The sequence below is a fragment of the Achroia grisella genome, unplaced genomic scaffold, assembly GCF_030625045.1.
Source record: "Achroia grisella isolate CSIRO2021 unplaced genomic scaffold, CSIRO_AGI_Agris_v1 utg869, whole genome shotgun sequence".
NCBI classification, from domain to species: Eukaryota; Metazoa; Arthropoda; class Insecta; order Lepidoptera; family Pyralidae; genus Achroia; species Achroia grisella.
In genome coordinates, this window is record NW_026713049.1 from 313,634 (window position 1) to 330,268 (window position 16,635).

General features: G+C 33.7%; 4 protein-coding genes across 5 annotated transcripts; 2 read left to right on the forward strand and 2 right to left on the reverse strand.

The window, feature by feature from the left end:
- The first annotated feature begins 230 nt into the window (after positions 1–230).
- Positions 231–6,858, forward strand: LOC131852892 (RNA polymerase II subunit A C-terminal domain phosphatase). Its single transcript, XM_059203633.1, has 12 exons — positions 231–618; positions 873–1,020; positions 1,149–1,286; positions 1,524–1,774; positions 1,888–2,030; positions 2,958–3,297; positions 3,747–3,982; positions 4,331–4,476; positions 5,062–5,238; positions 5,784–5,920; positions 6,053–6,096; positions 6,669–6,858. The coding sequence occupies exons 1-12, from the start codon at positions 401–403 to the stop codon at positions 6,803–6,805; spliced, it is 2,115 nt and encodes a 704-aa protein (XP_059059616.1). The 5' UTR covers positions 231–400; the 3' UTR covers positions 6,806–6,858.
- Positions 6,859–7,197: 339 nt separating this feature from the next.
- On the reverse strand, positions 7,198–8,183 carry LOC131852934 (small ribosomal subunit protein uS17m). Its single transcript, XM_059203687.1, has 2 exons — positions 7,976–8,183; positions 7,198–7,835 (listed from the first exon to the last, which is right to left on the reverse strand). Exons 1-2 carry the CDS (start codon positions 8,099–8,101, stop codon positions 7,476–7,478), a joined length of 486 nt encoding a protein of 161 aa, XP_059059670.1. The 5' UTR covers positions 8,102–8,183; the 3' UTR covers positions 7,198–7,475.
- Positions 8,184–9,949: 1,766 nt separating this feature from the next.
- On the reverse strand, positions 9,950–11,731 carry LOC131852927 (peroxisomal membrane protein 11B). Of its 2 annotated transcripts, XM_059203679.1 has the most exons (4): positions 11,546–11,731; positions 11,260–11,356; positions 11,054–11,169; positions 9,950–10,763 (listed from the first exon to the last, which is right to left on the reverse strand). In XM_059203679.1, exons 2-4 carry the CDS (start codon positions 11,313–11,315, stop codon positions 10,222–10,224), a joined length of 714 nt encoding a protein of 237 aa, XP_059059662.1. In that variant the 5' UTR covers positions 11,316–11,356; positions 11,546–11,731; the 3' UTR covers positions 9,950–10,221. The 2 variants fall into 2 exon arrangements, with proteins under 2 accessions (XP_059059662.1, XP_059059661.1); XM_059203678.1 differs by having other exon boundaries at positions 11,260–11,731.
- Positions 11,732–11,980: 249 nt separating this feature from the next.
- Positions 11,981–14,611, forward strand: LOC131852891 (RNA-binding protein spenito-like). The gene is made up of 2 exons (XM_059203630.1): positions 11,981–12,068; positions 12,159–14,611. Exon 2 carries the CDS (start codon positions 12,185–12,187, stop codon positions 14,417–14,419), a length of 2,235 nt encoding a protein of 744 aa, XP_059059613.1. The 5' UTR covers positions 11,981–12,068; positions 12,159–12,184; the 3' UTR covers positions 14,420–14,611.
- The last annotated feature ends 2,024 nt before the right edge of the window (positions 14,612–16,635 follow it).

Genomic DNA, 16,635 nt, shown 5'->3' on the forward strand with positions numbered 1-16,635 from the left:
CTATTGCTTGATTGCGCTTAATATATGTAATTGATTAAATATTTATTGTTTAATTAATTATTAAATTAAACAGGTGTTACGCTTTTAAGTAAATACGCAATGTACATAAAATTTCGAAACCACGAAACCTTAAACTATCAAAAACATGCATCGGAGGCATTGCAATTTTATGACGCTTAGTATCAGTCATTTCATATTTTGTGGATGTATCCGAACAGAGCGACGTTACCAAAATTGTTTATCTCTTTATGACGCATTTCCGGAAGAATTGTTTTCTATTACATTTGTTTCACGAGTTCCTTTAATTCTATTGGCTGTTTTTACGATACCGCCAAAAATATCAACAACGAGCCAATAACATGCCGATGTTCATTTTAATTACGCGCAATATCCGTTCAAAATGGCCGACAAAACTATGCCTATTTTTGTTCCAACTGAAAAGCCTGTAAAAGTAGTGAAGTGGAAAATAAAACAAGGTGCATTTGTATCACAAGGTCAAATTTTATTTTTATACAGTGATTCGTCGGGCAATATCAATGAATTGAAGAAATATAAAGCCCTTCGCGCTGGTACTATCTCATCGATCAAAGTGAAAGAAGGAGACATCGCAGAACCCGGGTTAGTGATATTATGAATATTTTTGTTAACTGGTCCCTATGTTTTCATAATTAGAAGTTGTTGATGTTCAAAATCATTAAAAATAAGTACTCCCTTTGTACTAACTACATACAATGTCATTTGACGTTGCCATTTGTTATATAATTTGCGCGGCAAAAATCAAAATTTGTATCGATCAACCTACGATTATAAACAATTTTAAAAAAGTAAACAAACTATGTAATAATTAAATTATATTAAATTGTTTATTACAGAATACCTATTGCGGAAATAGAAGAATGTCGCCATCCAACAGTTATGAAAGAAATGTGTGCCGAATGCGGAGCCGACTTACGTACGGACGATGGTCCAAAACGAGAAGTGGCTGTTGTACCTATGGTTCATTCTGTACCTGAATTGAAGGTAATAACATAATTTTTATTTAAGATATAAATTATTTCTTTAAGTCACACTTCTGATATATGTTCTCTTGATTATTTATATATATTTGTTTCATACAAGCTATAATATGTTGTATGTATAATTTCCAGGTGTCAGAGGAGTTGGCACAAAAATTAGGTCGTGAAGATGCAGATCGTCTTTTGAAGGACAGGAAACTAGTGCTACTAGTTGATTTAGATCAAACACTTATACACACAACCAACGATAATATCCCTCCTAATTTAAAGGTAATGTCATAATGTCAACAATTTTTTATTATATCTTAGCTAGAAGTTTACCAATTTTTAGCAAAGTTACATGGTGAACTTGTATTTGCTATGTAATTGTAATCTTAATCATTCATTTCATAATATTAAATGTAAGAGACTGTCCTTAAAATTAGTTACCATATCACCATATCAGATAATGTTTGTTTAAAGATTACACTATAAGAAATGTAAATTTTTCTGAACTCAACATTTCAGGGTGTATTACATTTCTTTCTACGTTGCCCTGGAGGTCCTGGACGCTGGTGTCACACAAGATTTCGGCCACGTACAAAAGAATTTCTGGAGTCTGCATCCAAAAACTATGAACTTCATGTCTGCACATTTGGTGCTAGACAGTACGCCCATGCAATAGCAGATTTACTAGACCCAGAGAAAAAATATTTTTCACATAGAATATTGTCCAGAGACGAATGTTTTGATCCTAGGACAAAATCTGCTAATTTAAAGTAAGTTTTAGTTTTATTTTGAATCTAATATTAATATTTGCTTTTTTGTGTGTATTGCAACCATGTATAGCAACTTACATACCTATTATATTTTAACATACTACATATTTCAGAGCGTTATTTCCATGTGGAGATAACATGGTGTGCATAATAGATGACAGAGAAGATGTATGGAGGCATGCTACCAACTTAATACATGTGAGGCCCTACTCATTTTTCCAATCAACTGGAGACATTAATGCACCTCCTCCACTGGGTAAGTGCCTAATATGTGATTATAAATATAGATATGGAGAAGAACATTATCAATGATACCTTCATTTTACATACCATATAATATATACATACTATTTAGGTTTGGATATTGATAATCATTTGAAAATGAAATGACTATATACTGTTTTGTCCCTATGCATTGTATTTACAACACATGGACAAAAGTGACACGCACTTATTTAACTGGTAATACAATTTTCCGCTACTCCTGTTTCTTTCCCACTGTGTTAGGTTACTAAATTAACAAATCATAAATTTCCAATGGTACCTAGCTAAATCAAATTACCTGGTAATTAATTACATGTAAAAGACACTTCCAAACAATTAATGTATAAATTGTCTTAAAGTTGGATTCGGATACGAGTTGCAATATTCATTTTATATGCAACTCCACAAAAAATCCATAAATAAAATATTGCCCTTCTGAAGACTTTCTTTTGTTGAGCATTAAAAGAAAGACAGATACGAGGACTACAAATGCATGAGGTGTGCTTTAATGTATACCAAGCCAAAAGCCAGTGACAATATTCATAGAAGGTGACTCGATTTTTTTTGTGGACATCTTCTAGCCTGAAATGATATATATTCATAGAACCTAACAAATATCTCTAATAAGAAAAGTGGAAAATCAAATAATAACTTTTGAAACATTCCTATTAGTGTCATAATTACTTTGATATGAAAAATAGAAAAATTATTTGCAGTATTCTCCTTTCATTATATGTAAAATAGCCATGTAACGGATTCAGTTTATTATTAAATTGAATAAGTTTTATGACTATTCTACCTGGCTTTTGTCTAATTACAGCCTTTGTAACTAACCCTATATTTCTACTCTTAAATAATTGCAACTTGTTGTTAAATTTGATAAAACTTAACATTTTTATAATTGGTAATTTAATTTTAGTGGATGAAAAAACAAAATTAATTAGTGGTAAGAATGGTTCACAAGTACCAGTGATACATCAAATGCCTACTTTAGATCCAGAGCCAGAACAAAAAGACGGTGTTGTAGATATAAAAGAACAAAAGGATGCCATTGAAAATGATGGTGGCAATGGTAAAATACTTAGTAAAGACAAAAATAAACTTAATGATGAGAAGAATGATGGAACTGAGGAAGAAGGTGAAAAAGTTAATGATGGAGCTGAGCCTCGATGGGTAGAAACAGCAGATGGTCAAATAGAAATGGAAGATACAGATGACTACTTAATATATTTGGAGGATATACTTAAAAGAATACATAAGTAAGTGCATCTATATAATATATTTTTAATATGTGTAATATTTGTTAAAACATGTAAAAGTCGAAATTATTTATTCATATCATCCTGCCACTTTCCAAGTCATAATTTTAAATCACTATCAGATACTTCAGTTGAAAAAAACTGACAAGAAACTCAACTGCTACATATTTTTTTTATTATTGTTTTTTTTTAATCAGTTACAATATTTTTTTATATACTGGCTGAAAAAACTATTTCATTGTTTTTATGCTGAATTAAAAGAGGTACATACTCCCAATTTAACTATATTTGTGGTTTTGTTAGGATGTATTGTTGCTAAATATTGATGATTACTTTTTTACACAAGATTTAGTGAAGTAGATTTAAAATATACATTATTTTCTTGTGTTTCAGTCATATATTTGCAGTATATTTAAAATGTTGGTATTAATAAGTTTTATTTTTTCCAGACACTTTTATGATTTATATGATAAGACAGAAAACAAACAGATACCTGACTTAAAAACAGTCATACCCCAAGTGAAAAACAAAGTCCTAACTGGTGTCAGTCTAGTTTTCAGTGGCCTGGTGCCGACCCACCAGAGATTAGAGACTTCAAGAGCCTATTTGGTGGCAAAGAGTTTAGGGGCAGATGTCACACAAGATTACACTGATAACACTACACACTTAGTTGCAGTGAGAGCAGGTAAATACCACATACTATTTTCTGGTTTCATGCCATATTTATAAATTAGCTACACTTGGTGAATATGAAACTATCCATAAATTATTAAATATACCTCTTCATATTGTTCATAACAATGTAAAATGGCTAATGAACCTATGGAACTGAACCTTTGTCCTTATCTAACAGGCTACTTCTTCATTGAAAATAATATAATAAAATATTTAAACAATCTATGTGATGAAGTGATCTATAATAATAACATTTGATGTATTTGCAATTAAAATATTTCAACAATACTTGTACCACTTCATTATTTTATGTAAATAATAAGTAATTTTGTAATAAAAACGTCTAAACTTATTACAGGTACCGCAAAAGTAAATGCTAGTAGACGTCTAGGTGAAGGAAAAGCTAATAAATTGCATGTAGTTACACCAGATTGGTTGTGGACCTGTGCCGAACGATGGGAGAGGGTTGATGAAAGATTATACCCTTTACAAAGAGGCAGCCAGGTATAGTAAACTACTACTTACTTTTATTTTGTTTATATTCATGTGTGTGAATGTAATCTTTGTAGTTATTAGTTAGTAATTTTGTTATGTTATTGTCAAAATTGTATATTTTTTGGTTAGTAGAAGACAGTTTTGAACTTAAATGGTTACTTAAGGCTGTAACAGAATAGCAGAGAGGGTGGATTCACTGCCCCCTCTAAGTTATAAACTGAATTGCCTCAATTATTTCTTCTAAATTCTATTAATAAGAATGATTATTATTGTAAGCATCAACATCAGTGTTACAGATGCTCTTTGGGGGAGGGAGGAGCCCCCCCCCCCCCCTCCTCCCCTCCCCCAAAGAGCATCTGGACTTAAGAGTTTTAGAAATGCCAAGATGCATCATTCAAACCATAATGCACAAAAATAGATGCATATGGCGGACTTAACACCTTGAAGTATTTTCTGCCACTCAACCATCGGGTATGTCGCTAAAAAGTTTGGCAAACGCCGATCTACAGTTCTTCATATGTATGCGGATGATGTGTAGACACAAGGTGTATGTTCGTTCAGTTTTAGTGTGAGTAATGTCGTATGTGTCCACAGAGCAGCTCGCGGCGGCCGCCGGCGCACTGCAGCAGCCCGCCGCCCGCGCCCGCGCCCGCCGCCGCCGCCGCGCCGCCCGCCGCGCTCCGCAGGCGGACCCCCTCCGGACGGTTCATGGACACGCTCAACCCCCTACTCTCCTTTTCCAGTGATGATATCGCTGATATGGACCGAGAGGTAGTTGGTTACAATTTTTTTTTCTCTATCAATCCTGGTGCTATTAGCAGATCTTTTGAGTGTGGGAACTGATAATCGAGTGTCCACCCAAGTCATGCTCATTGCGATTACTGCGAATTTACTGTGTACAATATGTATATATTTAAATAAAAAATGCCCACAGACAGCACATAGATTTCTTTCTGTAACTGTAGCTATGTATAGTGTGTAGTATCATGTACACAGTCAGGACTATATCAGCCCCTGAATTTATTGTTTAAGTTACAAGTTTCAATTTTTATACAATTTATCTAAACATATTATAAAACAATGCTTCCACCTCCCACCTTAGTGTAGTGTGAATTGATTGAAATACTTATTTAGAATGGAATCTGGTATCTAGTCTGTTATAAATAAATAAAATTGGAATAGAGTAATTTTTTTTAAAGAAATCAGCATAACTTAAAAGGTGTATGGTCAACATTCCATAATATCCTATATAATAATGGCAATTTCATTAATGATCAAGACGAATTAAAAAGAATAATACTACTCTTTAATTTTAGGTAGAAGACATCTTCAATGAATCAGACGAAAGTTCTTCAGATGAATCACAGCCGAAAGAAGATGATTTAGATGATGAAGAGAATCCTCCAGAAGATAGACTTCTAACTGTTGAAACAGAAGACAGCTCACAAGATAGGTCAGTCTATATAAAAAGTTTAATATATTGATTCAATAACTGTATATTCATTTAGCTAATATTGGGTATTATTTGTCTTGTATTGTTGTAAGAAACGGTAAATAAGTTTAATTTCATTTATTTTATTTTTAGGTTACAAGATTTACAAGATGTAGGTTCCAGTGATTCAGATACAGGTAAATATTTTAAATCTTCAGAATACATAACATACTATCATAACTATTATACCAAATAGTGACTTTATTGAGACTGTGAATGTTGTGGTGATCTATTTGACATGTCCAGATTTTGCTCAGTATATTTTGAATTGGACATGGCAATCTCTCATATTAATTTTTTGTTCTATATCAGTGTTTACTTCACAAGAAAGTCAGTCTTTTTTATTTATATAAAAAAAATTTTTACTGAAATAGTCTACACTACATTTAAGGTATTCTTCATTTTTATATCTTTATAAGTTAATATATAAATAAGGGATTCATTACTGACATATATTTTTACATATATGTATATGTATACAAGTAATACTCAAATCTATGTTTTCAACGTACTACGGTCTTTTAGATAAATATACATATATGAAAAGAAACATTCCTATGTATAATTATTTGTTGATATCAATTGAATTAGTATATTTATAGGTTTATTAAACATACATAGGTAATTCACTTATCGCAATCAAATTTTGATATTTTTTAATTAATAAAATTTTTAATTCATTCTATATATGTTCTAATCTTTTATCTAGATGAACCACGCTCTCGCAAACGTCCACGCCGAACCTCACCTCCCTCAGATGTTGAGCCACCAGACGAAACTGATGACGACAGCTCCTGGAACCTCATGGGTGCTGCGCTGGAGAGAGAATTCCTAGCGCAGGACTGATGGCGACGACAAACTGGCACATTATGCCCACGGCGAAATAAAAATGCTCTTTGGTGGAATGTTGTGTTTTATTGCCAGTCAATTAGTACTATAATAATATTAATTAACTAGAATGGCTTCCAGGTGGATCCCCCCTGGCCCTCTCAACCCTACAATGGGTTTGCCTACATGATTGTTATGTGTGACAAACCTCCAGAGAAAAAATTACGTTTAGCAGTAGAGAAAAAGACAAAAACTGATACTTTGTGTTATATATTTAGAGACAGAATTGTCTTAGTATTGCAAAATTGGCAATGAAATTATTAAAACGCATAACAATTACAGTATTAATGAGGTACAAAATTCCCATAATATAATAGTCTATTTTCTTTTTGTAAAAATACAAGTGACTGTATAACGTAAGGTTATTGTACTACATTACTTTCAAGTTATATATATACTCTATTGTATTATTTACATTAGTTACTATATGGAAGAATAATTGCATTCTATCAGTACTTTTTTATTGCTATTGGTAAGGATCACAGTTATTCCTTGTCAATTATGTGATAAAAATTACTCAATATAATTCTTATATACCTGAAAGGAAGCAATTAAACAATATTCAAATTTGATCTATATAATAATCTTATTCATAAAATTACACTAAACTACAACTAATATAAATATATTATATGGCATAAGGATCATTTTCATCAAAAACATGAAATTTGGTGTAAGTAGGCTTAGATGTGAAATCCTTTTTCCCATCCTGCCAACCTCTTGGAGGTGCTTTATTGAAATCAAATGTAGAATTCGTTTTTCCATATAATTCTGCTTCCCTCTCGATGTCTTCTCTATACCTCTCTTTGGCAACCTTCTTCCCAGTGACTGGGTCTGTAACATCACCAAAGGGATACACCACTTCTTTTACTTGGTGCGTTATGAGCTTTGTTAGCTTCTGTGGTAAAGCCTGTATGAGTACAATATCTCCAGTCTTGCATATCTTATCAGGATCATGGCAGTAATAAAATTCGTCGTTTCTAAAGTACTGTAATAAGGAATTGAATTTATTAGTAACAAGAAAATGTAGACCCATGAATATAACCGAAAAGGCATTTATTACCTATAAAGTCCTAATTTATATTGTGAATAATTTCAAACTATTTAGTATATTAAAAGGATACAAACCATCAATAAATTTTCGTCCAATTCTAACCTCTTTACTCTAATTTTAGTAGCATTTTGTTTAACAGTAGGTACGCATTGACCTAACATTAAAAACTTTCTTGCTGTATCTGATATTTTTCGAGCCATAAGTATATATAAGAATTTATTTCAATTAAAGAAAATTTATAATATAATAATATAAATGACAATTAAATCAGTGTTGTGTAGTTCGCGGACGAACTAGTTCTGACGAGTGGTACCAGTTGTACCGAAGTAATAGTATGCGAACTAGTTGGCGAATCTTTCGCTCTTTCGTTCGATTGAGCGAAAGATCGATTCGAATAAAAATAATAATATTTTATAGATCTTGAAGTATTTCAAGATATTCTTACTTTGAATCTTGAATAGTTTGAATTATTTTTAGCGGCTACGTTGGGGCCTTGCTTTCATGTAAAAGCAGCACCAGATGGAGGTGAAGAGAAACCAGTCGTGACTATTTACATATTTATAATATAGAAGTATTTACAATTAGTATATATACAAGAAGGTGATTTGGTCTCGAATGACAAGCGTGTTATTTCATTCTTCTGTCGTAACTAGGCAGCGGTTTTGCGCCCGATAATAATTAATTCGCCACATATTCAAGATATGAGAATATATTTGAATAGTTCAGATTTAGCAGCAGTGATATCACTTGCGAGTTTACAGTTTGTAAAGTCCAAACTAAATGACACCTTACACACTAGCTAATATACAATATCTCATTATTTATCAAAAACGAACTAGTTCTCATAAGAACTAGATTCAATGACTCTAGTCGAAATTTAGGGAATTTTAGGCGAACTTTTACGTGCAAGACGAGCCCACGACGAACTACAAAAAATTAGCAGGTATACAAAACTATGTATAAAAGACAATAATATCTGTGATGTGGGTGATCTAAATCATATTGTGTTTTCCTGCTCCTTTTACGATTGTTCTTCATTTATAGAGACATTCATCTCATTATAAATTCCTTTTCCTTCATCCATCGTATGTCTATTAGCTCATCCTAGTCCTATAATTTATAAATCTCTTGCGTCTTTTATTTCCCATAATAATATTAAACTTTAAAACCCATGATCACTAATTCCGAGTATATTCAAAATTTAACCCTTTCCATTATCCCGTATCGTTTCCTGTTTTCAGTGGCATAATAGGCAACACTAGCCTATAGCCAAAAAAAAACTTTACTAAAAAAATGATTTTTTTTTATGGATGATTATAGAATGTTAGATCTACACGTGTCTGCGCTAATGATTTACGCTGACGGGATACTAGTGGAGCATGATAAAATGAGCATGAGAGTTAGCTCATCGCGACAAATTCACCAGTAATTTATCATGATGTTTACCTCCACGCGGTTCCCCGTGGAGGTCAATCTGGGATAGTACATTGCTAGCAATGGGGGCAACAGTCCAAATTACTAACAATCACCTTCCCCCACTAAAACAAAGTTTATGAACTGACGATATACATCTACGAGTATATTTTGTACACAGTTAATTCGTTACGATATTACCATAATGATATAATATAATACACAGGGTGTACCGGTGTAGCGAGAATATATTTAGTATTAACTATAACTATTGAATGTACTGATCAAGTCCATAAACTCTTATTGTGAGTTTGACTCACATGTCGAGGGTACCGAATTGATATGACTAATATTATAAATTCGAAAGTAGCTTTGTCTGTCTGTCTCGATTTCACGCTAAAACTTCTTAACCGATTTAAATGAAATTTAGTACGCAGATAGTCTAGACCTAAAGAGAACGAATTTTTGAACCAACTTTCGCATTATAATGTACCCATAGGCTACATTTTAATGCGAAAGAAGGCAGGTTTCAGCTGAGATGAAAGTTTGATACATATATAAATAATATAAATACTAAAACTGAAGTAGAATTTTCTATGACAAAATAAAACCAATTGTTATCAAAAATATACTGTCTTAATATAATAAAATATATTTAAATACAAAACATTCATATAAAAAAAATAACAAACAACCCCTATAAACTCCCTTGTTATAAGACTGGAATCAATATATACATAAATTTGCAAAATAATTTATTATTCTGTATAAATTAAAGCCAGTAAATTAAAAATAATATACAAATATGCCTTAGTACATAATTAAAGAACTTGTACATCAAAGATAATTTTATTAATCCTTCACCATGTAATAGTGAATACAAGAAATTATAAGATTTGGAAGACAATCATGCAGGTACCAATTTTGTGATTGGTTTAACAATAGTCAATAGAGCTGCAGCAGACGATACAGCACCTAAAGCACCCACTGCACTAGGGCTCAATTTTGTAAAACCTAAAGCAGTCAGAGGTATAAACAAGTCACAAGAATTCTTCAAAGTATCAATAAACACATCTTTATGACAATTCAAAATTGTATAGACATGTTTTGCGCTATCACTTAAACTGAATTTTTTTATTGTTTCATTAAATTCAGATGGCTTTAAAAACACAGTTGTATTCAAATCCAAGATATGGAGTATTTCATACAAATCTCTGGCAAGGTTAGCCACTATGGATAAGAGCCAGAATCTGTTGGCTGTTTTATTCCAATTGTCTGAGTCTGTTTTGAGAAATCCACTTCTTGATAACCACACTATATGATCTGCATACAGAAATAGTGCTTGTGCAATTTTGCTTGAAGTTAGTGTAAATCTCAAGAATGGATCTTCAGTGTGTAAAACATTTAAGGCAGCATAACAGACATCTAAGCACCTCCCAAGTCTTAAAACTGAAACATAAAAAAAAAGAGATATAACAAGTATAAAAAATTGTTTAGGATTAAAACTGTAGATGACAGCATAAACTTGATAAATCTAGTTTCAAGTTTTATTTTATTGCCTCATATGCTTCATAAGTCTCGTAATTTGTATGTTAGATACAAATTTTAAGTGTGTTTTCTTACTCTTCAGAATACATGTGTGTTTACAGCAATAAAATAGAAAACCTACAACTGGTGTTATGAAGTTCTTGCCACCAGTGTCAGGAAAGTAGAAATATTGTGTAATGTCAAATACTCACTTTTCCGGAAACTTCCAAGATTGGATTCTAAGTTTTTAATTCTATCTATAGAATATTTATTGGCATTCCTTGTTTCCAATTGATGCCATACTAGTTTACTTGTATACTGCACCAAGCTTAAACAATAACATTTTATTGTTAAATAAAACAATAAAATAAAATTATAATTAAGGCAGGTATTTAAAAGTAAAAAAAATAATTATTACCGTGCTAACTTATCTCTTCCATTAGACTCGTTGTTGACTTTCACTAATATATCCATTGTTGTGTAAGTAATTTAACTTTAAACATTTAAGTATATACCTATGTTTTAAATAGTAATTGATTAATAACAAAATTATTAATGTAAAACGCAATACTTTATAATTAACCTTTCTATCATTAGGTATTTATTATCAAAGTTCGTTTTTATTTTTAATGATAATGAATCGCACTGGTAACTGATCTCTTCATTGAGTTGGGGTCAAAGTATACAGAAATCCAGATACGGACCTTAAAGTATAGTGATCGTTTACTGTTGGTACGTATAGAATAGAACGCAGACCAGACTATTTAGAATCATTAATTAATTAATAATAATTACTATTTTTCTCGTTTATATTTTGAAAAATATAGTTGTAACACCTATATAAATAATAACACTAACAACATATAGTATAGATATATGACATATCGATACCAATTTTTTCTAATGTACGTCAATGTCATGTAATGTCATCCATAGAATATTTATGCGTAGTAGAGTACCACAGATTACGTCAGGTGTAGATTTATCTATCAACTCTGTGGGCTCATTAACAAATGTCTATATTGTATTAATTGTATATAGATATGTATCTGTGGTACATTTGTATCTGTGGTCTATCATGTCCTGTTCCTCATTTTCTTGAAGACTAATAAGTTTTGCTTATTTGTTTTATTTTATTTTGTTTTCGTATAATTTCTACAAAGTTGTTATTGTGGAATTGTTAAGTTAGTGACAATCCAAGAGACTCGAGACTATAATTCACTTGTGGTAAGACAATAAAAACTTTTGTGTTGCAGTGAAATTGTATCTTTGTGAACATGGCGACATTAAAGTGACGTGTAATGTTGTGCATTTCAGATAGTGGTTCATCAAACTGAGCTTTCATGATTGGATTACCGCATAGTGATAGAGATAGAGATCGAATTACGGTGAAAATTCGCAACATGAAGAGAAGTTTATCAAGGGATAGTATGCGAACGCGTAGTAGCATAGGGAGGTGTGATAACAGCTCGGATGGCCGCGCGTCTCCAGAACGGGTGCGGCGCCGAGTCCGGTCCCCGAGCCCTCGAGGCAGGTACGTCTCCCCGCGTCGAGACGATTATGCCCGTTCGCGTGTAAGAGAAGAATCAGCACGATCATATTATAAGGTGCTCTGTGTCAGTGCTCTTCACCCTAAGGCATCCGATGAAATCGTTAAAGATACTTTGTACAGAGAATATAAGAAATTTGGCGACTTCAGTATTAAGATTTCACATGAATTGGATGAACGTGTTGCATATGTTTGTTTCCGTAGTACTGAAGATGCTAGAGACGCCAAACACGCAAAGCCAAGAATTATTTTATATGATAAAGTGGCTATTGTAGATCCTGTATATGAACCGGTCAGATCAGAGTACAGAAGTAGACCACGAAGTGTTACCCCTCCAGATTATGATCGCTCCTATTCTTATGCTTGGTCACCAGCAGATAGGCGTAGGCCACCACCAGATGACAGAGCCTATGGTATTCCTCCAAGTGTTCCACCTCACCATAGGGATTTCCGACCACCAATGCATGAATATCCAATGCCAGGTCCTCATGGACCCCCAATGCATCATCGACCACCCATGCATCATCCTCCACATCCACACTATATGCCACGCCCATACATGCCTCGCCCTCATCATCCACATTTTGAGAAAATGGAGAGTAAAAAGGATAAATTTCCTAACTATTTGCACCATGTACAGCCAGAAGATGACCCACTGGCCACCCGAACACTTTTTGCTGGAAATTTAGAAATATATATATCTGATGAGGAACTCCGGCGTATATTTGGTCGCTATGGTATTGTTGAAGATATTGATATAAAAAGACCACCATTAGGGACAGGTAATGCTTTTGCATTTGTACGTTATCAAACATTAGACATGGCTCATCGGGCAAAGGTAGAACTTTCTGGCCAATATATTGGTAAATTCCAATGTAAGATAGGTTATGGCAAGGCTACACCCACTACACGTGTTTGGGTGGGTGGGCTTGGTCCTTGGACATCAGTGGCACAACTAGAAAGGGAATTTGATAGATTTGGAGCTATTAAAAAAATAGAATATGTGAAGGGTGAAGCCCATGCATACATTTTATATGATTCAATAGATGCTGCGCAGGCAGCTGTTAAAGAAATGAGAGGTTTTGCCCTTGGTGGGCCTGACAGACGTCTTCGTATTGACTTTGCTTATGTAGGAAATGCACCACCTTTTAAACCCAAGTCTTATGCACCACCTGTAGGTGAAGATGGTAGGCCCGTTGAGGGTTATGAAGGGTACGAGGGCACATGGGAAGATGGTTATAGTTATGGCGCACCTGGTTATAGGGGCAGGGGTGGCCACAGGGGTCGTGGACGTGGCATGTACAGAGGTATGTATCATGGAACTGCTGAGTACCGTGATGAAGAATGGAGGAGGCCACCTGTTGATAATGAATATGGAGCCCGTGCACGCCGTTCTGGATCTAGAGAGCCAGGAGTAGACAGATCACAGTCTAGATCACCACGTCGCCGGTCTCCTGATAGTGATTCTGATGGGTCACAGAGGAGAAATGGTGGAATGTTGGCCTCTGCTAGAACACTTCCAGAAGTTGTGCGCAAAGCCACAACAGTATGGAATGGGGCATTAATTCTTAAAAACTCCATATTCCCTACCAAATTCCATTTGACAGATGGTGATTCAGAAATTATTGACAGTCTCATGAAAGATGAGGATGGTAAGAACCAATTAAGAATTACACAGAGATTGCGACTTGACCAACCCAAGCTGGATGATGTACAGAAGCGTATAGCTACATCAACATCACATGCAATATTCTTAGGGGTGGCTGGCTCAACTGCATCTATTACAAATGAGGATGCAAGCATTCAAACCAGACCTATGAAGAATTTAGTGTCGTACATGAAGCAAAAAGAAGCAGCTGGAGTCATATCTCTGTTGAACAAAGAGACAGAGGCAACAGGAGTCCTATACTCATTCCCTCCATGTGAATTTTCAACCGAATTGTTGAAACGAACTTGCCACAACTTGACTGAAGAAAGCTTGAAGGAGGACCACTTGGTTATAGTAGTAGTAAGAGGTGGTGCAGCATAAATCAGTCTTATTAAATTTATTAATTGTTAGTTATATAATTAGCATAAGTTTCTTTAACATTTCTTATTGTTTACAGATTATTTCAAAACTAATATGACATGTGCATAGTGATGTGGGTGACTGTAAAATTAGTTAAGTGATGTACTTACACTAATTTGTGCAAGTGTTGTGCCTAACTCCATAATATATATGGATAATATAATTTGAATAGATCTGCTGATTATAAGAATAATTTCTTTAAATTGCCTAAGTGTATATTTATTATGATTATTCAGAGTTCACAGTGTACAATTAAGAAGTGTATTTTAGTGTTAGGTGATGTGTAGTGAGTGTGTACTTGTAAATAGAATATTTCCTATGATGATGTAGTTTTTTTAACCTAGTGGATATGTAATGTGTATGATGAACAGTGGCTCAAGTCTGTGACACCAAATTAGTGTATTGCTGGGCTGGGAAATGAAACACTTGTTTAACTTTCAAGTTAATGTATTCCTGTTTTAAGGATTTAGTTAATAGTGCTTGTTATTTATGTGATATGTATATATGTATACTGACCACTTATTATGTGTGTGAGTGTATGTGTGGTTAATATTTTTTTTAAATTTCATGCAGTGAATGAGTTGTGTTGTTGGTATTGACTATGTGTTCAAAAGTATTTATATTTTCTTCACTTATATACTATTCTATTTAACATCTTTTCAAAAAGTAAATAACAGCTTAACATAATCGGTTGATTTATAAACATAAAAGTCATACAGGCTCAACAGTTTGAGAATACGAACATTGATAGAATTTAATAATTTTTTATTTTTTAAATAATGTCAATATGTGATTACGTTGTGGTTTACCGACTTCGTCTTTTACAAGGATTCTAATTTTACCAATATGAGCGTAAGTAGAGTCTAGATATATAAGTATTTATATCTATAGATCAAATATCACCGAAACTTCAACTTCGTCAGCCTACCTGATGGTAAGTGATGACTACTTGTCCCCGTATGCTAGATACCTGAACAATACTACGGATGTCACGTGATCATGTTACGCCCTGAGGGCGGTGTCATACCCTGTAATTTTACTACCATATGTGTATATGTACCCTTCAACCGAAACAAATTGCTTGCCGCCAGAAACAGGTGAGATAGATCCACGCTGATGACTTAGAATACACTCTATTTGTCTACTTTGGTAAAAGTAGGAGAAGAACACTTGGCCTCATAATTTTTACACATTTATAAATAACTAGTTATCCGCGACCATGTCTGGACAAACTTTCATCCTTTATTTCAGATTATATTTTAAGATAGCCTTATGTCTGCCCTTGTTAACACTATCATGTCAAATTTCATTAAACAATTTAATAGTAAAAAACTAAAGAATATTGTCGACATGAATTAGGTAAGAGTAATTTTGTTATAATTTCAACATGTTTACTCCTTACGTTGTATGCACCCTAGATTTTACTGCCAATCTCAAGGAATGAGTTAATTGACACGTGCCGGTCAGTCGGGACTGTCTCGCGTGGAAACTGCAATGAGTTGATGCACGCATGTGGGACTTGAATGCCATTTTTTTTTCAGGTAAAGCGGGTATTAGTTACTATTTCAGTTAAAACACGGGACATATAAACGTATGTAAGGTAATTGGCACTGTTACAGTGTAATAGGGCCAAACGGCCTAAAAACTCAAGGACCCATTCTTAATACTACTCGCGCGCAGTATTCCATTTCCTTCGCACCAGCCAACCAGCCAGCAGCCATCCCGCCGTGCGATGAACCGTCAACTAATCCTCGAAAGCGGGACAAGACCTATCCTGCGGGTAAAAATTAATTTAGGCCTATAAATGATGATGTCACGCCAAATTTGGTGGCCTTGCTAATGCTTTTTTTCTGGTAAAATATATTTCAAGCATTCATAGGCTACGGTAACCGTTTACCATCAGCTGGGCCGTATGCTTGTTTGCCACCTACGTAGTTTTAAAAAGAATGTTTCCATTTAGTAATGATGAATTAGAAAGGAGTATTACATTATCAGTATAACCTTTCCTAATTGTATTCATAAATATTTTATATACATATATAATTATTTATAGTGTCGTAAAATCCATTTTGATTAAGGAAAAATATTTTTTTATTTGTGCGTCCTAATGTCGCCACTATATAGACAAAGGTAGGTGAATTTGAACTTATTTTTTGTTTTCCAGTTTTGGGAGATCC